This window comes from Poromitra crassiceps (assembly GCF_964638095.1).
Source record: "Poromitra crassiceps genome assembly, chromosome: 4".
Lineage (NCBI taxonomy): Eukaryota > Metazoa > Chordata > Actinopteri > Beryciformes > Melamphaidae > Poromitra > Poromitra crassiceps.
This window is the reverse complement of record NC_139626.1, coordinates 51,268,742-51,292,186: the sequence shown is the minus strand read 5'-3', so window position 1 is coordinate 51,292,186 and position 23,445 is coordinate 51,268,742. Positions and strand designations below refer to the sequence as shown.

The window sequence follows — 23,445 nt, the reverse complement described above, 5'->3', positions numbered from 1 at the left end:
GCACGCGTGTGGGTGACCTGGCTGAGGGAGCTGGATTTTTTCTTTTTAGATGATTGCCCTAATTACCTAATAGTCCAGGCATTTTATGCAAATATGTGGGTCAACCTCACACTAATTGCAACAAAACCAAACTGATTTTGTATCCTCAATATGTCCTCAATGAAGGAAAAAAAGTGTTAAGGAAATGTATGAAGGGAAAGTTTTGAAAATGACCTAAATATGATGGTAGCCTATGGAAGCCTTTTTTTTTTTTTTTTTTAATGTGCCATAAATCTCATCACTTATATCCTGTATGTGTTTTTTGCTTCAAGGAGAAAATAAAAAAAATGTTAAAAAATAAATAAATAAACGTTTTTGGTAGCATCATATGGGTCATTTTCAAAAATTTCCCTTCATACATTTCCTTAACACTTTTTTTCCTTCATTGAGGACATATTGAGGATACAAAATCAGTTGAGTTTGGTTTTGTTGCAATTAGTGTGAGGTCAAGTGACATTTTTACTGGACTATAATGATGTGTGTCATCAGTGATGATATCACAGAGCAGGCGAGGCTGCGTACGCGCCGCACAGTGGGCGAGCTGCAGGGCGGGCGAGGCCGTGAGCCCCCGCACAGTGGGCGAGCCTAGGAATTTAGCGCGCACTTGCATAATAATAAATGCAAGTGTGGTGGATTTAATGAGTTTGATTCTGATTAAAGGTTTTCACCCATTGCCCTTGATTCATGAACCAAAGGCTGCACTAAAACACCTCGTTTAGAAATCCATGTTGGACGCCTCTCTGTATTAAGACATTTAGTTGCAGCCTCGACGATTGGGAAATTGCATACGTTCATATTGCATTTTCTGATGAAATGCAATATTGTTCATATTGCATTTTCTGATGAAATCGTTTGGCTTTTAAATGGAAGAAAAAGAATACTAGAGAGGCATGCTATTTGTTCTCCAACCACAGTAAGTCTTTTTTCACTACATGACCTAAAAATGAGATGTTCTTTAAATACAAGAACAGGTCAGGACCTCCGAGTGATAGATGGATGGCAGAGCAGAAAGGCTTACTGGACACGCAGAAAGACGTAGCAGCGTTTGGCTATTGGCCGGCGGTCACTTCCCTTCCTGGCTGTGACCCAAAACAAACCACTGACAGGAAGGAAACAATATGATAGTGATTAGTCTGTGTCTGTCCACGGGGGGGGGGGGGGGGGGGACTTCCAGAGAAGACCTAGTGACCTAAAAAGCAGGCTGCTGCTGCTGCTGCATCATCTCCACTCCCCCCCTCGCCGACTCCGGGGAGGAAGTACGCTGAGGTAGCAGAGCTCGAGGCGCAGAGTTTGTTGGAGAAGCCGGCTGGCTGGGCACCGGATGCTTCACGGTTTCCTTTACGTTCATTAGTAACTGTCATGGATATACCTCCGCAGCTGGAACATGTCAACGACGCTGAGGAGGAAAATTCCCGCCGCCAAAAAATGACAACTCTGATTACGCCACAACTGGGCCTCATAATATCACAATGGAAATATGCAAATGAGAGCTATTCTTCAAATGTAACACTCACTGTCTGAAACGAGATGCTGGAATAGGGCCTTTAGACATTTTACAATGACAGGCCCCCAGGGGAACAATACCTCAAAAACACAGATCGCAATCTTCCTCCACAAAATCTCAGTCAATGTGAAATTGGTCACCTCCCGTTTCAACAGCCACCGCCAATGTGTCCACACTACAACTAATCAAAAGTACAGTGGGCAGTGGGCACACTGCAGGTCGAGGTGTCTCCCTCTCCCACTAGATTTATTTTCACCTTTACCTGCCGTGTTGCCGACTCGACTTTTTATTCGTTTTGTGCTTCCTTTGTCCAGCACCTGCTCTTTTAGTGGATATGCGCGCTCTACTCTTTTATCAATCCACACTCAGACACCTTCAGCTTGGTGCTGTATGATAAACACCTTCAGCTTGGTGCTGTATGATAAACACCTTCAGCTTGGTGCTGTATGATAATTAAACACCTTCAGCTTGGTGGTGTATGATAAACACCTTCAGCTTGGTGCATTAGGGATGCACCAATCCACATTTTTTCACTTCCGATCCGATTTGAATTTAGATATCTGCCGATACCGATATTATCCTGATATACCAATATTTTTCTTGAATATACAGTATAGGCAAAGATTTGGCCAATTAAAGTTTTTTTTTTTATATACCTTGCAAAAAGCAGACAAAATTAAGAAAATATACAAGGCAAAGAAGGATACTATTATACATGGGCAAATTACGGCCAGCGCTGGAGTTGCAAAAAAAAAGAACAAAAAAGGGGGGGGGGGGGGGGGGGTTATATTCCGATCCGATCCGATCCGATTCGTGAATTAGTGCCAATATCGGCACCCGATACCGATATTGGATCGGCCCCATCCCTAGCTGATATTTCCAGTAGGGCTGCACGATAAATCATATTTTCATCATCATCACGAACGATATGAACATGTGCAATAAACACATCGCAAAGACTGCATGAAATGCAATAACAAAAATATTTGTATTTACACGCAGGCAGCATCCATTCACACTCAGCATGCAATCATTTTGTCTTGTGAATATAAATCCACTGTGCACACCTTTCCCTTGCAGCGGTGCACTCCGGCCCTCCACCCAATCCCAAACACACTGTGTGTAGTTTCAGTTTGAGTCGCTAACACACAGCCATGCTTGTGGGCATAATGCCATTCAATGTTTGGGATCTATGTTAGCAGTATTAAAGCAGAAAGACATAGGAACTGGTATACTGTACACTGTTAGCCAATATGTAGGGCTGTGCAATAAAATCGATACGGCAATATATCGCAATACTTTTTTCCGCAATACTGTATCGATATTTCAGAAAAATATCGTGATATATCGCCACATCGATTTTTTTGCACAGCCGTGTGTTCAGTGACACAATAAGAATACTTTTCATTTCAGTGCGTTCAGTAAGACACTCAACAATCGATCGCTAGTTTCGACTCAATTTGCCCAATAAGTTATCAACATAAAGTGATGTACATATTATTACACTACCTGGGTGGTACACAGCGTGTTTTTTTGTTCCATTTTTTAATTGTCAGTAAATTACGTAGAGTATTGGAATATATCGCAATATGTATTGTATCGCAATGTATCGTGATACAATCGTATCGCGACCCATGTATCGTGATGCATATCGTACATCGTGCATATCGAGGTCCCTGATGGGGCCCGAAATTAGAGCCCGCCACCCGCCAATGGCGGGCAGTTTTCAGGTTTGGCGAGTGACATTGAAAGGGCTGTCCGCCACGTGGCGGGTAACAAAATAGTCATGTAAAATAATTCAAACTGCGGTGCGTTTTGGTCTTACGACAGTCGCCTTTATTGCAGCCCCCAATCTCTCCTTGCGCGTCATCTCCGGCCACATTTTTGGCTCGTTTTGGCCGACGTCACATCCGCTACTCTTCTGTGCTGACTGGCCCGTGGCCATCTGCATTCTGCAGCGCCTGCTTGCACTGCAGGGAGCTAACGTTATGCCGGTCTGCCTGCTAACGTTAGCTTAATGTAACGTTAAATGGGTTACAATGTGGAACCATATCGAGGGAGTAAGCCGGCCGCTAAAAAGAAAACCCACCGCGGCTTTCTCCAGTGAAAAGGATGAAGTGGCAGCGAGAGCGGGACCACCTAACAAAAGAAAGTTTCGAGAGGAGTGGAAGTTTGGCGATAGCGGTGTTTCAAGAGACTGGCTACAGTATGATGCTGGGGCTGTAGTGATGAGTTGTTCCGTGTGCCGCAAGTATGTCAAAAAGAAAAAATAGAAACAACACGGTTGTCATCGGTAGTAAATCAATGAAGCTGGAAGCCGTTTGTGACCATGAACAGAGCCAGTGTCACTATTGGCTGCAAAGAGGAGAAGTAGAGAGAGGGTGAGGAGTCTGAGGAGTTATGTTTACAAAACCTTCAAATTTACTTCTGTTCTGAGTTAAATCCTGCAAAGAGGGTAGAGAGTGAGTAGTCTGATGATGTTTAACATTAGGTTACAATTTAAGCTCAAGATTGACTTGACATGTATTGATAAGATTGACTTGACATGTATTGATTAATCAATCATCAATCAATATATTAAAATAATTTGCTTCAAATTTTACTCTGGCCTCTTATTTAAGTGTGTATTCTTCAACGTAATACCTTATCTACTTGAAATGTACTGAAAAAAATGTATATATATGGATATATGCGACACAAAAATGCGTTTTTTTGGGGGGCCGGTAAGAAATATGCTTGGCGGGTAGATTTTTTCCATCTACCCGCCACTGGCCGGTGGGTCAAAAAGTTAATTTCGGGCCCTGGTCCCTGACAATACCCAGCCCTACTAATATGCATACTTCACTATTTGTTTATTTATCACAAGTCATATCATCATCATCGCAATATTGAACAATGTTATTATCATCACACATGGCAGGTTCTCCTCATATCGTGCAGGCCTCATTTCCAGTACCGCTACAATGGAGTTTCAGAGAACATTTTTAAACGATCTAAAACAGGAGGTTCCCAAACTTTCAGACCAAGTACCACTATGTACCAAATTTCACAGGGACCACTTCCACTGCAGATATCAGCATCCCCCCTGCCCCCAATAAAACAACATTTGCTGATTTAACCATGCAACAGTATCAGAAAGGCTAAATATAACAACATAAGGCTAGTGGTTCAAAACACACACACGCACGCCAATAGGCTGTGAAAAAGAGGAGCCCTTTGAGAATGTTTTGTCCCGTCGCCAAAATGTAGCCTAACTTTGGAGCATTATTTAGCTACCTTCCTGACAAGCTAGCATGACATGGTTGGTACCAACGGATGCCTTGGGTCTTCTAGTTTTATATGATACCAGAAACTTCACTCTTAACTCATTCAGGGCCAGTTTAGGACTGCCAATATTTAGCACAGGCCAAAGATTTTCATAATTGTTGGTCATCTTTCAAGACCCACAGTAAATTATCTATTAGCACCAGAGTGATTTGCAATACCTCAAAATGAAGATGTACGTCTCTGGGTTCACCAGGAAAAAAAAAGTGAGCTTTTAGCATGTTCTGTACTCTACTTATAGCCATTTATATACACCCTGTTTTCCCCCAATAGGTCTCCCTGAGATGACAAACAGGAGAAAAGGCAATTTTTGTAAAAGGGCACAATCTCAAGCAGAACTCACTCTCAATTCTTTTATTTTGAACTGTATTGACATCAGACATGTAAATATTATTCGTTAGGACACAAATGACAAAAAAAAAATATATATATATATATATATACACATGAAGTGCTTTTTTTTTACATTCAACAATACAGTTTACTCGGTGTGAGTGAGTGTGCAGACAGACAGACAGACAGACAGACACACCGACACACAGACAGACAGACAGACAGACAGACAGACAGACAGACAGACACACACACACACACACACACACACGATCCCCCTTTTAGATTTCTAACCCCACATAGGATAAGCAATAACCACGCCCTGTGGCGCTGGGATTGGCCAGGAGCAACACTGGAGGGCACGCAGCCCAGCGATTTCATGAACCAACTGCTCTTGAGAAAGGACAGCGGGCTGCTGTGACTCCCGCTTCTGCCTTGTGTGTTTATTTTGTTTTGTTCTGGTCCACCAGTCCTCGTCCATGTCTCCCTGTCATATCCTACCTGCTATCTGATCGTTTCCGTTTTCCCCTCGGCTATTCAACACGTCCTCACCGCCCTCGCAAACTGATCGATCATTTCCTCATTCCTCCGATGATCAAACACATCTCTTGATTACTTTCTCCCGGCTGGCACAGAGGAAGGCGACTCCAGCTCGTGCAGCGCGCCGAGGCGCGTTTCAATGGCGTTTCTCCTGTCTGCACAAGGAAGTGTTACCCGTTGTCTGCTTTTCCTCTTGCTCAATTTCAAAACAACAGCTGCGGTATGTGTTTGTTCACGTGTTGTCTTAGATGCTTGGGACCTGATACCATGTGACAGGCTGGGGAAGTGTTTTAACTATGCGCTGCACGAATAAAAACAAAAACACGTCAAACACGTCATTGGCCCTCTGGGCTATTCCTGATAACACGTCAAAGACGTCATTGGCCCTGAATGAGTTAATAGAGAGCCAAAGTGGAACGTCACTTCCTGCTTCAGCACTGTACCAGAGATTTTCCTGCGCCATTTATTTTCCCATAGACATTTCGTAAAATGCTTATAAAAATAGTTTTACTTCGTCAAATCAAATGGTTCAGATATATTTAGAAATAGGAGAGACCACATAACATTTCACTCGGACCAAAACGTAAAGAAATCGCGGATTTAAAGAAAGATTTTTTTTTCCCAGTTTTGGTCGGAGTGAAATGTTCTATGATCTCTCCCAATTCTAAATATAGCTGAACCGTTTGGTTTGAACGAGTAAAACTATTTGTAGAAGCATTTTACGAAATGTCCATGGGAAAATAAATGGCGGATGAAAACCTCTGGTACAGTGCCGAAGCAGCAAGTAGGCGGTCACTTTGCCTCTCTATACTCAACCCGCCGCTACAGCCTCGGACAGTAGATTTTCACATTTGTGACATTTCCCAGATATCGCCATATTTCCGAAAATCGGCCCGAGCCAACTCATCGGGGTTAACGTGTACGTAAAAACGGTTGTCTGATTTTAAAAAAAATGCAATGCTCTGGCGGGCCACCGGGCAGAGCCCAGTGGACCACCAGTGGTCCACGGACCACAGTTTGGGAACCAATGATCTAAAACATAAGCAGTCAGTTGAGTCCATCAAATCAAATCAAAGAGCAAGAGCTTCGTTCTGTCTGAATTCACCAGTTTGCATCAACGTCCAATCAACAATCATACAAAGGGAGAAATCCATCGCAGAAGAGGCGGAGCAAGCAAGTTCTCCACCCACAGGAGCCTCAATAGACCAGCATGCAATGCACCCACAGGAGCCTCAATAGACCAGCATGCAATGCACCCGCAGGAGCCTCAATAGACCAGCATGCAATGCACCCACAGGAGCCTCAATAGACCAGCATGCATCGGTGCACATCAGAGTCGCTGGTACTGTGTGAAATACAACGCCCTCTTCTGCAGCTTTCTGGCTATTTGAACAGACAGGCACAGCAAACCACAGCATTGTTCTCTCGCTCCGTCTCTCTCTCTCTCCTATTTTTCTTTTACAGGAAAAACATATATTGACTCTCTCTCTCTCTGTCTCTCTCTCTCTCTCTCTACCTATAGAACACAGAGAAGCACCTTCTGTGTAAGGTCATAGACCTGCTGCACCACCAGAAGCCAACCAGCTCCCAACACATCATCACAGAATCACTCCTGGAATGCATGATGGAACATAGCAGACTGATGTTATATAACGGCGTAAGAGGATCTGAGGGTGGAATTTTCCTTTAGATCCAAACTTCTCCCGTGGAGGCGCCCACTGGCCGACAATACAGACTGTGGCTGTACTGGGAAGCTCAGCCTCCCAGGTGTGACTGTGAAGCAGGGTGTTAATAATACAGGGGCACTTTACACCAGGACGGTTTCCTATGGAAACAGGGAATTATTTTATCGTTGGTGCCTCCCGGTAAGACGGCGACGGCGAATTCGCGCTTAGGAAACGACAGATTTTAAAACCACCCTCCAGAGTGAAATTGTTGGTGACGCTCCCCGCTGAGCGCTCCATGCAATCGCTTTGGAACGGCACATTTCAGAAACTCTGACGTGCCTGCACAGGCGACACACGCCATAGCCGTGCGCGAGTTGGCAACCAAATAAAACGTCAGTATGAATGAAATTTGGCAACATTCAGAATTAAGCTACACTGCGGCCAACTTCAGTGACATGTTCATAACGTTACTGCTGCGAGGAGCCGATGGCTGTTACCCGGTCGGCATTTAACGTTAGTTACAAAAGCACGTCGACAGTGTTTTCTCACTGCCGGTAGCCTACAGTAGGGTTTGACAGATAGCTAGTCCGACAGCACAGTCTGACTGTGCTGCGCTGACCGGGAGCCTCCCGGTCCTCGCTGCTCGTTAAAGATTTCCAATAGGCGTTATTCTGATAAACTGGTCACATATGTTACATTCTCACCCGACAAATATTAAAACTTTAAAACAGTTTGGGGTTTTTTTTTTTGCTTGAAAAAAGCTTTTTGGCAAGTCTAAATGACTGCGGTAGGCATACTCTACTTCCGCGTTTAAAACAGGAAAGACGATTACAAAATTACGTCGTGCAGAAGCGTCCTTGTATGGGCAAAGAATAAGGTGATCACACTGCCACCTAGCGACCTGGCATGTACATTACGGTGTTTTAAAAATTCAACCGCGCTCATGTAAACAGGGAGAAGGTGTGAAGGAAAAGGTGTGAAGGAAACGCTATTGTGTCGTTTCTTCCAGAAACTGTCCTCGTGTAAAGGGCCCCTCAGCCTCCCATGTGTGAACGTGAAAAGGAGCATGCATGCTCAGCAAACCCTCCCCCTGGATAAATAAAGGTTAAACAAAATATGTGGGCTAAAGCAATCCGGCGCTCCAGCCGTACGCCTACAGGAGGAGAGCACAGAGAATAATGTTCCGTTATAGTCTTCAGCGTTACAACATAGGCCAATTAATTTTTAAGAGATTTATAGCCACTAATTTATTTGGCGAGTCAATGGGCTGAGTCCAACTATAAAGCCCGCCTACTTGGAATGGCAGTCATACATATTTCATTTGCATTTAATTTACATTTTTGAAAATAGGACTGTCTGGACTATTATCTTCTTATATCTGATCGATTCTGATCTGATCGATGTTATACTGTTATTTGCACTATGTTGTAACGGAGCCTACAGCACAAGAATTTCACACGTGATACTAGCACTACGGAGTGACAATAAAAATCTTGAATCTTGAATCGATTCCTTTGTGAATCACATATTAGCTTTGATGATTCAATGGGCAAAAATATTTTGACATCTTATTAAAAAAAAATCAAAAAAAAATTCAACTACAGCAGACATTTCAACTTACATGGGACATTTCAATATGGCCAATATTCCCAATTAATATTCTATTATTAATGGTGGAAACTATTGGATGGACGATTGGTTTTATTGGAAGTAAATTTGTACCATTTCAGCCTGAAAAAAAACATTCCCCTAAATATTAAAACTCTATCAATCCAAAGCATTTACTTTCCCCTCCTCAATAAAAGAGCAGATATTTGACATAACTAAGTCAGTGTTGATTAGGCACTGTGGCGCGTGACACACTGGTGTGCCTTGACAATGTAAAGAAATCAATATGCATTCGATGAATGTGATTATAATTCAACCCAAGTGGCTTGGAATGACATTTTCTCCGGGCGTTTTGGGTCCTGTCCAGGCTTTGTTTACATACAGCATATTGCCCCTACTTAAAACGACAATTTGCGTGATAACGAATAATCGTGGATTTGAATGTGTCTCGACAATACGGTGTATGATCAACCATGGAGAGCAGGTTTGCGATGGGAAAAAGTTGCCGGTTCAAATCCCCGGACTGGCTGGGGAAAGTCCAGGCAGTGAAATGTCAATGATCCCAAGTACACTTTGCTTGCCCTTGAGCAAGGCATTGGCCCATCCAGTGCAGCAGAAGGCTGTGGTTGCACTGAGCAGTTTCCCCTGGTGTGTGAATAATGTATTAATAATAAACAGCGGGGTGTTGCTAAACAGCATTCATGTACAGAAAACCTTCACCGGATCAACAAAGGAAGAAACTGGCCAAAGCTTGAAGCTGATACTCACTAATTATGCAGGGATGCAAACCCATGCAGAGTGAAAGAGGTGACAGATACACAAAACCACTCAGAAATCATTAACTCAAGTGCCCTATTTTGGGATAATAAAAAAGGTGACTGTCACCTAAAAGTGACTAGTTTGCATCCCTGTATATGACACAACAATCTTTGTAATAATGGTTTGAGCGTGGGATGTCAAGGCTAACTTTATGTGAACCGCACACTTGACTTCACTTCAGTCAGTGCATTGAAAAGCATTGAGATGTCACCCAAGGCCGAGATCCTATTAGTATGGACTACGCTTCCTCCTACAGGTCACAGGGGTCAGCACAACTTCCAGGAAACATAAAAGAGTTAATTTCCACCACTTGACCTCTGGCCCCCGGCCCCCCCATGTGCCCCAGTATGTGCTCTCCTGACACCACCATGCTAACCTGTCTGTGTCTGTGTGTGTGTGTGTGTGTGTGTGTGTGTGTGTGTGTGTGTGTGTGTGTGTGTGTGCGTGTGTGTGCGTGTGTGTGTGTGTGTGTGTGTGTGTGCGCGCTACTGCAACTTGTACAATTCAATTCAAATTAATCCCCAATGCCACAAAAGCAGATTGACTTTGTGAAGACAAACCACAAACTACAACTATGTTGAAACAAAAAAAAAAAAAGTCATTTTGATCACTACATTCAAGACTTCATGTAACCAATCAGATTTAAATCAAAACTAACATAGGCATGCCATACCAACATCAATCCCTGAGTAATGATATTCAGTTTCCTGGTTGAGGGAGGTTAAAGGTGGCCTGTTAGCAAGTAGCAAGCTAAAGCTAAGGCTAAAAGTGGCATCTATAAAATCCAACACCTATGCGTTTCCTGCAGATACACGTGCCTACAAATCACATGTATTCCATTCCAGGCCGTCACTTTACAAACATTGAACGCCGAACAAACAGTATTTACCGACACGCACAGCTAGACAGACAGCCCCCCGAAATGTGGCTATAGTGTAGCCTCCCCTGAGCACGACTAGAATAGAAACTTCAAAACGGAATATTTAGATAGACACGTTCATTATACATTAATTCCATCTCACATCAAAGTCTAGCGGAGCCGTGTGTCTCGCCTGGGTAGACGCTGCGGGAGAGAGAGGGAGAGCCAGCGGGGGCAGCAGGGCGGTCGGAGCGGGCAGAGAGCTCTCGGTGCCCCGCCGTGTGCCAGCCTCGATGCCCGGTAGGATTTGGGAGTCCTCGGCTGGCCCGGGCCGGTGTGTGTGTGTGTGTGTGTGTGTGGGGCAGAGGAGGAGACGGGAGGAGGTGGGGCGGGGGGAGCAGCAGCGGACAAAAAGATAGTCCCCCTTTCCTTTCTTTTATGTCAACCGGGTTTTCACTCTCGCCGTTTATCGATCGAGACACCGGGGAGCACGAGATCTGCCACGGAAATAGTCTTGGGGATCAAATATTCAGCAGCTCCGTGCCAGCCAGCCCAGCGCGGTGTGATGTCGCTTTTAGCCCGAGTTCCCTCCTCCTCCTCCCGGCGGCCTAACGGCAGCTACCGATAGGAGAGATAGACACGCTGTTCCCCCCAAAAATGTCGCTTACCGTACAGCGACTTAAATGATTTCATTAACCTCCATATAAACACACAATAAACCGCACTCACCTATCTCTAACTTAATCCAGGCGTTAATCTTCACGGGTTAACGTTACATTTTTTACCGGGGAGGTGGGGGGGGGGGTCTATAGGCACTCCATCTTTAGCCGACATCAACAGGTCATCCCGGGACACAAATGCGCTGCAACTGTGGGCGAGACAGACGGATGGATCCCCGGCATGGCGAGAGAGAGGGGAGAGGGGAGGAGGGGGTTGTTGGCTTAATAACCCGACAGGACAGCAGCGTGATTTGCGTGCTCCACAAATTAATCGCGTCAAGATTCTGCAACTGCTATAATATCGCTCAAAATGAAACGACACCCTCCCACCTCCCACCTTATTAGTTATCTAAAAGTTCAGGAATGCGACCCAAGACCCTCGAGTCACTCACCGAGGGAAAAGGGGACAGCGGCGGCGATGGGTGAAGTGAAGTCGGTGAAGTGGTTAAAGTTTGGCTGGTTGCTGTCCCTGCGAGCCCATCCCCCATACTAGTAGCACACCTTCCCCCAAAAAAACAATAGATATCCCCCCACTTCCACACGCACACACACTACACACACACACTGCCACCCTCTCCAGATTCACCCAGCAGAGCCCCCCTCGGACACCGACCCACTCACGCCCCGGGCTGAGCGAGCCGTCTCGCAGGCTGTGGTGGGCGAGCCGTTGTCCTCGGTGACCCGCCCGGTGTTAACTCACTCACCCCGTCGCCCAGGCTCGCTGTGTTCCGCTGGAAAGTGTCTCAATGGAGGAGCAGCCAGCGCAGGCAGAAGAAGAAGCGGTCTAGTGTCTCCCTCCGCCTCGCTACAGGCAGCCATTCATTGTGACTGAACCAGCAGCCAGAGCGCACGCACGCACGCACAAACACACACACACGGGCACGCGCGCACGTATACACACACATACAGGCGAGACGAGGAGCGCAGAGCTATCGAGAGGGAGAGAGGGGACGCAGAGCGTTTTTTTCCCTCTCTCTGAAGTCCCAGGGGTTGCAGACAGATCACAGAGCTACCGATCAGACAGACAGACAGACAGACAGACAGACAGACAGACAGACAGACAGACAGACAGACAGACAGACAGACAGACAGACAGACAGACTCGTACACTGTAGTACTCGTACATGGTAAACAACAATACTATTTTCACAAATAAATAAATATGCATAAATAAATAATGAATAATGTGCTTTCTCCTTACAACATATCTTCCCATATCAGTGTGACACTTGCCCTGATAGTACATCAATGTAGTAGGTAGGCTATGTCAGCTAAAAAGGTGGGTAAACTAGATACAAAGGTGAGTAATGTTATTCAAACACGAAGGTAGATAAACCGAGTTTACCTGTAGCCTAAACTAGCCTACACACAAAGAAGCTTCATAAAGTCGTTACTTTTGTCATCACTGGCACTGCCTTTAAATATCGATTCGAAGGTTAATTATTTCCACCCCCACATCGAATCATTCAATAATAGCTTGGCAAACAGTTGATTTAAATGATGATGATGATGGTGGTGGTGGTGGTGGTGATGATGGTGGTGGTGGTGGTGGTGATGATAACAATAATAATAACAATAACAACAACAACAACAATAATAATAATAATAGGCTAATCATAATAATGACTAATGAACACTGTTTAGTGTTTTGAGAGCAAAGTAAACCAGAATCAAGTTCCTTGTACATACTTGGCCAATAAAGCTGATTCTGATTCTGATATAGTTGCAAAAATCATTTGCAGCAGATCATTTATATACCGGTATTGGGGTTTAGGGTTTAACCCTAAGTTAGGGTTATTGTTGAATCTGTGGTTGATTCGATTTTTGAAGGTATTAATAGAAGATGCAAATGACCAATATGTAACGGGGAAAGTAATGTAACGTGTAATGTAACGAAATGAAAGTATTCAGATTACATTTGAAACTACTATCTTAATTGATTTAGTAACACTGCAGGCAGCAGCGTCCCCAGTCGACCCGACTGTCTGAGCCCCACCCACACAGCTCCCACACTCTCACACCTATACCTACCTTCTCCCTTGGGTGCGGTGTTGGTGGTGGTGGGACTCCCTCCCTCTCTGTCTGGCCCCCTTGTCACCTGCAGTCAGTAGCCTAGTGGATCTGGACACCGAGCAGTGAGGCTGTCTTGTCTCGGTCTGTGCGTCTAGACTCCGGGCAGGTGAGCACGGTGAGCCCTCCGGGGCCTCCAGGCGGGAGGGGCGGTGCAGCGCTGAATACTAAACGGGATGAGACTGCATTCAGGCGCGGCACGCCAGGAGCTGGGGGAAAGAAACGGGCTGCCTGTGCTCTCCCCCCTCTCTCTGTCATGCCAAATACTATTAACTCTATAATTCTCCAGTGTCAGATGTATAGCACGACGCTCTGTGGACAGTTATCGTCATAGCGCCCCCCTTCCAGATGTGCAGGCTTATGGAATTAGCTAGTTTTTTCTTATTCTTTTTTAAATAGGCCTACTCATTCATGTCCTTTTTTTCGAACCAACCCTACGGCGATGTTATGATAAAGATGAAAAAGATTCATTATTGTAGCTGCAACTATTAGTCGATTAATTGATTAGTGACTGATCATTAATCACCAGCTATTTTTATATAGGCTAGTTTATTTTTTTTTAAGAAAAAAGACTACATTTATCTCGTTCCAGGTTCTTAAATGTGAATATTTTCTGGTTTCTTCAGTCTTCTATGATTATCTTTGGGTTGTAGACTGTTGGTCAGGACAAGACATTTGAGGATGTCATCTTATGTTTTGGGGAAAGGATTATTGAAATGTTTCACCATTTTGTGGCATTTTATAGACCAAACAACTAATCGATCTCAAGAAAATAATCATCAGATTAATCAATAATGAAAAATCATGCAGCCCTAATTATTTGTCATTACCAGCAACATAATAGGCCTACATGCCCGGAACAAATCAATCACTGTATTCTTGTAGGGGCCGTGGCGCTCAATAGTGAGTTTAATTGATATAACTTAATTGGTTTTAATTTAAATTTTATTTGATAATTGAGTTTAATTGAATTTCAATTTTGTCTCTAAAGCAGCTCCGTTTAGTCTTTTCATAGGGGTTCATCATCCACATAAGGCACAATAAAATAAGATCGATACGATAGATTATTCATAAACGCTGACTGATGTTTGTTTACCCCACCCTCACTCTGTTCACATCATGTTCAGAGAAAGTAGGCCAGTGTGTACAGCCTCTCTCTCGACCCTCTCTGTCCTTACATTACACTGCTGACGGCGCGGTTCTTCTCTGTGCGGGCTTCCGTAGTTAACTCCAAAGATGGCAGCGTCCATGTGCTGACGTGAGGCGAGTGGAGACTGGAGTCAGCAGGACAGTAAACAGACCACGCACCGCCAGTTATATTGCTTTTACAGTAAAAACCCTTGACGAAGTATAAAATAGCTCCAGGCTAGCATCATTAATCGTCACAGGTAACATTTCCCTTCACTTAACTAGCTAGACAATTAGCTAACTTTGCTAGCTCGCCTTGGCTTGGAGCAACTGTGCCCAACATTCCCTTTACTCCGCTGATAACTGGATTTTCTTGCTATTTAGCTTCTGCTTGCTAGCATTAGCTAACCGAGGCTTGTTAAAGAGTATTACCAGCCGTGTTGACATTTCAAATTAATGTGATTGTAACGTTAATCAATGTGACGAAGCCATTTGATTTCTAATAATAAATCTAACTTTACCACAAGTCTTTGGAGATGGAGGCACAGGTCGTGTGGGGTGTACAAGTCTTAGCTCCTTGGTTGTTTCCTTAGATTAATTAACAAGATTTATTAGAATAGATAAAGCTCAATCAACGTTTGTCCCATTTGTTTCCAGACTAGTATCACCCAGTGGTTTATGCAGGTTTTGAACGGTCTCATTTGTATGAAGTGGAAGTGTCTCTTGGTCTCTGATTGTACAGTTTCTGATTGTGCAGTTTTTGTTGTCTTTTGTTTCATGTGTACATTTGGCAGACCCAGATTTCCAGTCTTTACCTAACCCTCAGGCTCTTAGATCATGGCCTGTCAACAGTACACAATTAAGAGCCCTCCATTCACCTACTAGCCAAAATCCTTTGTGTCAAACTCAATTTCATCCCGGGCCACATCAGCATTATGGTTGCCCTCAAAGGGCCGATTGTCAATGTAACACCATGTAAATGTATCTCATATTACATAATAGGCTAGTTGCACAAGTGATTAGACGAACTTCCGGTTTTCTTGCCAATCGGCGAGCCAGTTTCCGCTTTATCGGCTTCCTCTCCTTACCGGCCTGGTCGCTGTGCTAGTCGCTGTGTTTATCAAACTTATCTCTAACTATCTGGTTTTTCGACACTATTTCTGGAACTGATTACTGAATTTGGATTACGGACTTGGCTGAATGGATATTTGATTTGACCGCTGCCTGGACACGGACACGAATTTAATGATTGCGGACTTGTATGACGTTTAAGCTGGCTAAACTAACCTAACGTTAGCTAACGAACCCTTAGCTAGAAGCTAGCAAAACACTGAGAACCCCGAATGACAATAACAAGACAAGATGAGTGCTGTGAGGAAAAAGAAATATAATGTACGAGATGTGCACAAGTTACAAAGAGGTATGGGTGGCTCTAATGATCACTGCTGTGTGCCACTTTGCTCAGCTTCAAGTCGCTATAACCGTATGATGAGCTTCCACTGCTTCCCAAAAAACACAAACCTTCGTGCACGGTGGATACAGAAAATCAGGAGGATGGGATTTTCAGTGACCAAACACACAAAGGTATGCAGCCGACATTTCGAGGATAATCAAATCACCACTACTGCTAAGGGTAGACGGATATTAGAAGCAAGCTCCGTCCCATTATTGTTTGAGTGGAACAACTACACCAACAAGACACGAGCTGGTGTTTGGGAACGCCGACCTCGACCGTCAAGTCCGGGACCATGTCCGGAGCCTGTGCCGGATCCTGAGGAGGACATTCAACAAACAGTACCGATGGTTCTGGACCACGACTATGGTGCCAACCGTACCATATGTGTCGACCGGGAGCAGTATGAAGGGATGATGAGGGAAATCGAGGCGCTCAGACAGGAGCTCCAAACATATCATCTACAAAACACTTTTGGACTCCAGCGATTTGCTTCCTCCCCAGAAGACATCCGATTTTACACCAGGTAAGACATCTAGCATTAGTCTAAAATAAACCCATCAAGCTAATAAATAAATAATGGTATAGTTGTAAGATCAAAATGAAGCAGTTTTATTTTAAGTCCAAAATCACACCAAGGTGTGTCTCAATATACTTTCCGACGAATAACAGAATGAATAATACAATGAACATAACAAAAACAAAGTTAATACATCTAGTCTAAATGATTACATCAATGACTGCCCTCTCAGGCCCATGCATACTGTATATAATTGTGTATTTCTTGTCTTTGTGTTAAATATTGTAAATGTTAATATTTTGTCTGTTTTAGTGTATTGCTTTTTCTCTCTCTGGCTAATTAATATGTATTGATGCTTGACTTGCTTTTGTTATTATGTTTTGTTCTTTTGAAGATTCCCAACATACAATCATCTGATGGCATTTTGGAACCTGATCGAGGCAGCAACAGCCAAAATAGTTAGGGTCACCAGAGCAAGGAAAGCCGATGTCACTAGCACGACAACTGAAAGCCCTTTAACCAGACCAACTGTAAGTACACACACACACACACACACACACACACACACACACACAAAGTATGGGGCATGAAGAGGATACTTTTAAACAACTAACAGCTCATTAAACTTTTTTCCCTCCAGAAACTGTTGCCGATAGATGAGCTCTTCCTTTTCCTGACATACCTGTCCACCGGATGTACCCAGAGGGAGCTTGGCCATAGATTTAACATCCACCGAGCGACAGTCAGCCGAATCATTGTAACCTGGGCCAACTTCCTCTACAGCTTACTGGGCTCCATCTGTATCTGGATGTCACCTGCAGCTGTGAAGGCCACAAGGCCACGTGATTTTGACGGCAGCTACAGCAACACACACATAGTTCTTGATTGCACAGAGCTATGGTGTCAAACACCTTCATCCCTCCTCCTTCAGAGTGAAGTCTTCTCCACCTACAAGTCCCACTGCACCTTCAAGGCCATGGTGGGCATGTCCCCTCATGGAGCCCTGACTTTTGTGTCACCACTCTTTGAGGGTTCCATGAGTGACAAGGAGGTGTTTCGTCAGTCAGGTATTACATCACTCTTAACACCTGACATGGCCGTCATGGTTGACAAGGGATTCTTGGTGGATGACCTTGTGCCTGGGAGTGTTCATCGTCCTGCCTTCCTCTCCAAGAGGACCCAAATGCCAGAGGTGGATGTTCTGAAGACGCAGTCCATTGCCCGTTTGAGAGTCCACGTGGAGAGGTTGATCAGAAGAGTAAAAGAGAACAAACTCTTTGAGACCACTATCCCTCTCTCTATATCAGGGAGCATAAATCAAATATTCACAGTCGCATGTCTCCTCTCAAATTACCAAAATGGACCCCTGGTCAAGAAATGGAGATGTGAAAATTGAAAATTGTAGCCATAACTACCTCTTCTGAGGAACTTGATATGAACTATTCAGTGTTCAATGTACACTTTTCCACCCGACAGCAGCTAAATTCCTTTTAGTTTTAATTGGTAAATAAATTGTCTGATAAAAATGTATTTTGAGTGTTTGACAATTTAAAGGTGCAAGATAATAAAATCACAATCATATTAAGTTACAGTGGTCATTGTTAAGTTGTACAGTTGTCAAAAAGGGTCAATTCCCACAACATTCTGAAACTTTTTTGCCCTTACCTGGATACCAGGAGTGTTGTCTATTCATCCAGATAATTTTGGTGTGATTTGCCTATCTGATTTCACTCAAACAATTTAAAAAAAACTTGTCAATTTTTATCAGAAAAACGAAGCAAATTACACCAAAATAATCGGGATGGATAGCATTCTGGTTAAGGGGGATTTTATTTTTTGTGAACTGCCCCATACAGCTATAATTGTTAAAATTGTGAACTTTGGTTAACTGTATTAAAATAAAAACAGCAGGAGTCACTCAGCCAATTTACACTTTTATTGTGTTAACATGGTGGGAAGGCAGTGTTATTAATCATGAAAGCATTTCCCATTAATAGTGAAAGTAAGATGATTGATGCTCAACACATTTGATTTGCATAGTGTACAATATTTGATGTCTCAATCTTGAAACCTTACAGGCATTTCTGCATGTAGACATGGAAATAAAACCTGTCTACTTTCTCTCTGATCACCTCCAACATATCACTGTCCCTGTATATTCGTTGAATTAGTATGTCTTCTTCAGCTGAAACCACAAAATCACACCAATCCATTCCAGTTATTAGCATCTGCCCCTGCACTTGTGAGTAGTAAGCATGCGTTTGTTTTAGCTCCAATTTCCCCAAATTCATTTTGAGATACGGGCAGTCAACATAGCTCTTAACGTTTGGGCACTTCATCTCAATCAGACCAAACTGACATGGCTCTGAAGGGTCAAAGATCAACCCATCTGGAGATGCCCCCAGCCAAGGAGCATCGGGGTGGATTACAAATCCACAGGGGTAGTGGTTGACTCTCTTTAGCTGGCAATACTCCCAGATAGCATCTGCTTCCATTTCGAGCCCCCTCTTCATAGCTGCCGTCTGACGGGTCCCTTGCAGTATCCGGTTAGCCAGACCTTCCTCAGAGTTCTCTCTAACTTGACAGATCTCCCTGAAACGTGAGGCAGTCAGTCTAGGCCTCCTTAGGCGATGCCAGTCAGCACATGAACTTTGTGCTCTGGTAGCACACTCAAATTTCTGTGCCATAACCCAGGTGACCTCAAGACACTTAAGGTGTAGCTGTTGTGCTTCAGTACATACAAACATGGAACTGGATGGCTGCAGTCGGTAATTCTGAAGAGGCAGAGATGGAGGTGGTGGGGCAGCATGGAAGGACAGGTCTCTCTTTGCCGTCGCTTGTTGTTGGTAGGACAAAGGACTACCGACTTGAACCTTGCCAAGGGCAGAGTCAACTAGAGGAACTTCACAGCTGATGCCCATGCTGCAAATCATCGGCGCCTCAGCTGCGGAGAAATCCTTATACACCTCTGTCACCCGAAAGACGGAAAGATCAGGCAAGTCCCCACTGAGGCCTTTGTAGAGTGTGCTCCTGTGTGGAACATAAAGGTTATATAAGTGGCGTATGCATATTTCCATTCAAACATTCATGTAGCATATTGCAATACAGTAAATCTATCATCACTGATGACATCATTTCTAGTTGAGTGACATCACTTCTGGGGAAAAAAGAGAGATAGATATTTTACCTCACACCCTCTGTTGTTGCTCTGCACTTTGGCTTAGCAGACAGCACAGTCATTTTATCCACAGGGCCTGGCTTTATACCCTATTAAGGTAGGGAGGATATAGATTAGAAAATATCACCAACAGGTGTATAATTATAGTGCAACAGGTTAATATGCATTTTTCTTGACTTGCCAAAGTTCTGGGCTTGTGCCATTGTTGTTCTCCCTCGGTACAGCTGAGCACAGGGGGGACCACTGGCACCTTAAGCTGGGAGTAATGTGCCGACTGGAACAGCAAAGCAACACAGTGGTTGCAGAAAGCTGTTCCCGCCACACATGTGCAACTGTGATGCATCAGCTCCACAGGACTGGAATCTTTCAATACCACCTGCAAAAAGTCACATGTCATAGTAAATACTTATTTCTCTTAGCTTGTTTCATTGTTTGACCATTCCTTTAGGATGCAATCTTGGTTTTTAAATAATATATATTTCTAATATTATTCATCTATTATCACAGACCAAATGTTATGTACTTCGATATGTTAAGAGCATGTTGTATAAGTCAAATGCACTAGATTGTTTATTTGACTCATGATAGCCTTGTACTTTTAACACCAGATTGCACCTAAATGAATGGCTGAGTAAAACCAGGGGCGTAGTGGAGGCTAAACACAAGTAAACACAGTTTACCCTCCTCTTTGAAATGAGGCAGATAGTTTACTCACCTATTTGCAGATCACCTGTATCAATTGCAGAGGGGAAACAAGGTGGATAAACTACTCACTATTGATAGTTTACTCACCTCTGTCTGTATTTACCACTACACCCCTGGCTAAAACATAGCTTATATACCACGACCAAGTGGTACAAAAACACATGCAAAATTATCTGATGAACAAAACGAACAGATTAACCCAGGTTCTGGGGATCAGCTAGGTCAATGTATCTGCCTACTCTAGCCACTCTTTTGAGCGTTCCATTACTAGTTACGTTGTATTACAACACTAGCTGAATCCCCAGAAACAACAGGAACACTGGGTTATTAAAGTAACATGCATATCGCATATAGCTTCACCATACACTCAAACTGTGTGGCTTCTCAGATTTCCTCATGGATCTGTGGCACAATGCCCTGATAATCATTTCACCTGTGCTCTGATCTTTGTTTGAAACTGAGAGAGGGGGGAGGTTAGTAGTTAGTACAACAACTAACAATGTGTGTTAACATTAATAAAAACAAGCTAACATCGTAAACAAACGTAATCTGAAAAAAATATTAAAACCCATCATTATTGACCAAAATCATGTTATGACATCGCTGTTGTGACATCATTCTAAAATGGATCCTGCCAATCTTGAACATATCCCAGGCTATGATAATCCCCCCAAGAGAAATCCAGTTTGCCTTTATGGGAAGGAAAATAATTCACTTTTTGTGTTTTCTACTGTACTTTTTACTGTACACTGGCATTTGAGGGGTTAAAATTCTGAGTAGGTATGACATGTTGGTATGCGGTATTAGGATGAAGTTAACAAACGTAACAAAAGCAAAGCATCAGCAAGGCAGCTTGAATCTAAACACTACTTACCCTCGTAGTTGTGGAGATAACTCGATATGTATAACTTGAATCCCTTCTCTCGCTTGCTTATGGGAGCGGGGGAACAGGCATTAACGATACGATGGACATCGTTTACGTTTATTTTAGGCAGATCTTGGAGACATCTCGTAAAAATTGGCATTTTTTAAGCAATTCGGTGGTAGAGAAGATGTTCGTTCTAAACCTATGGTTCCAACACTGTTAGCTTTAAACTAACGTTAACGTTAGCTTTAGCTAACGTAATAGCATATTAAGCTTCATACAAGTCCGCAATCCGTAAAAATTCAAGTCCGTGTCCAGGCGGCGGCCTAATCAAATATCAATTCAGCCAAGTCCGTCATAAAAATTCAGTAATGAGTTCCAGAAATAGTGTATAAAAACCAGATAGTCAGAGATAAGTTACATACACACAGTGACCGGGCTAAAGCGGAAGCTGTTGAGCCGATTTGACTGCAACCGGAAGTTTGTCTAATCACTTGTGCACAGAGCCTATTGGCTCTGATTTGATTATTATTGGCTTTTAGTAATAACTTAATATAACTCTTGCTCTGGAAGCAGAATTATAGGGAAAAAATGGCAGACAACTAGTATCCTACAACTGTTAGAAATAACTACAATTAACTCTCTCGTAACGGGACAAGCCCGTCGTTTATTGTCACACGAACACCACAACACATGCATGCGGCCACAACACACTCATGCTGACGGTGGCCGGTGAAAAGTGTCCTCTGCATTTAACCCATCCAGGCATGTCCTTTCCTCCGGGGGGCAGGCCAGGAGCAGTGGTCGCTTTCTCGTACAGCGCCCGGGGACCAACTTCGGATGTTGTCGTCACTGGTCGGATGACGATGACAATCTGATCTTCTGCATGTTTTTAGTGGGGGGGGTTACTCAGGACCTTCTGACTGTGAGGCGACAGCTCTACCACTGAGCCACTGTGCCCCTTTAGTATGGTTTAGTAATTAGACTTGTATTGGGCACATTTTATTCTTTGTTAGCTCTCGCGGGCCACATAAAATGAGGTGCCGGGCTGGATTTGGCCCCCGGACCTTGAGTTTGACACATGTGCTTTAGGGAATCTGTGTCAGGCATTAAACTCACCTTATTTCGCCACTTTAAACTTAGTCACAGGTAGGGTGGCATGGGGCAACCTTATTATAGCTGAAGCTTAGTTGCTCCAAAAAGTGAGCGGTTATTCTTAGCATTGATGCATTGATGCACTGGCATCATTTCGTCTTCTACAGACATTTTTGCAATGCATTTTAGACAGCCCCCGAACGCCTGACAGCAAAGATAGTCAGAAAGATGCCAGATGTGACTGATTGCTCAAATTGCCAACAACCTTTTCAAAAAAGGCCCAAAAGGAACAAGGCGCAATCACCAAATGATGCCAGTGCGCCTGCGTCTGTCTGGACTCTGTTTCCAGGTAACTGGTCGATTCTCGTCAAACTTTGTCTTTTAAAAAGAATGACCGCTCACTTTTTGGCGCAACTAGGCTTCTGATATAAAAAGGTTGCCCCATGGCACCCTACCTGTGACTTCAAAGTGCAGAAATAAGGTGAGGTTAATGCCCGACACAGATTCCCTAAAGGATTTTGGCTAGTAGGTGAATGGAGGGCTCTTAATAGTCTACTGTTGACAGGCAACGATCGAAGAGCCCGAGGGTTAGTCTTTACCCGAAACATTATAATAGAACAGTGTACCCATAACTCTGAAAATATCTCGTATTGTCATTGTACTTATCTTTTTAATTTTGGACCAAGTAGTTTGAACAGTCTCAGATTCAAGATTTATGGGACGAGCAATTTTATCAAATGCAGCCGTTGCAACATTTTGTTTTTGATCCATGACATCGTGGTCCCGTGTTTTACGGGAGTGACCAACACATTCCAGACAGTGGTTGCTGACTCACCTAATTGCAGGTCTGTACTTAGACGTGTGCGTGTTTGATATTGTGACCTGATAAGGCCCGTCTTGGGGTGAATGTTGTCATGTTAGGTTGCAAACACATTTTGTGTGTGTGCCAGAGCAAACCGAGAAAAAGCATGCAGAAGAGTGGTGGAAATAATGTTGAGCAAGTTTTTCGTTCATTTTAT

The 23,445-nt window shown here is 43.7% G+C and overlaps 4 protein-coding genes across 4 annotated transcripts in view; 2 read left to right on the top strand and 2 right to left on the bottom strand.

Annotated features, from left to right (window-relative positions):
* nacc1b (nucleus accumbens associated 1, BEN and BTB (POZ) domain containing b) overlaps positions 1–12,218 on the bottom strand; it is a gene marked incomplete at its 3' end in the record, with an annotated part of 42,971 nt that extends 30,753 nt beyond the window's left edge. Inside the window, exon 1 of the mRNA XM_083634683.1 lies at positions 12,117–12,218. The remainder of the gene's footprint in view (positions 1–12,116) is intronic.
* Positions 12,219–14,729: 2,511 nt separating this feature from the next.
* The window catches only part of trmt1 (tRNA methyltransferase 1), a 46,979-nt gene continuing 38,263 nt past the window's right edge, over positions 14,730–23,445 (top strand). Inside the window, exon 1 of the mRNA XM_083635199.1 lies at positions 14,730–14,870. The gene's annotated coding sequence lies outside the window, so the exon portion shown is untranslated. The remainder of the gene's footprint in view (positions 14,871–23,445) is intronic.
* Positions 15,730–18,214, top strand: LOC310775551 (uncharacterized protein). The gene is made up of 3 exons (XM_083635719.1): positions 15,730–16,589; positions 16,978–17,113; positions 17,224–18,214. The coding sequence occupies exons 1-3, from the start codon at positions 15,973–15,975 to the stop codon at positions 17,977–17,979; spliced, it is 1,509 nt and encodes a 502-aa protein (XP_083491845.1). The 5' UTR covers positions 15,730–15,972; the 3' UTR covers positions 17,980–18,214.
* On the bottom strand, positions 18,505–21,693 carry LOC310775485 (uncharacterized protein). Its single transcript, XM_083635639.1, has 4 exons — positions 21,341–21,693; positions 19,943–20,137; positions 19,771–19,850; positions 18,505–19,613 (listed from the first exon to the last, which is right to left on the bottom strand). The coding sequence occupies exons 2-4, from the start codon at positions 20,102–20,104 to the stop codon at positions 18,656–18,658; spliced, it is 1,200 nt and encodes a 399-aa protein (XP_083491765.1). The 5' UTR covers positions 20,105–20,137; positions 21,341–21,693; the 3' UTR covers positions 18,505–18,655.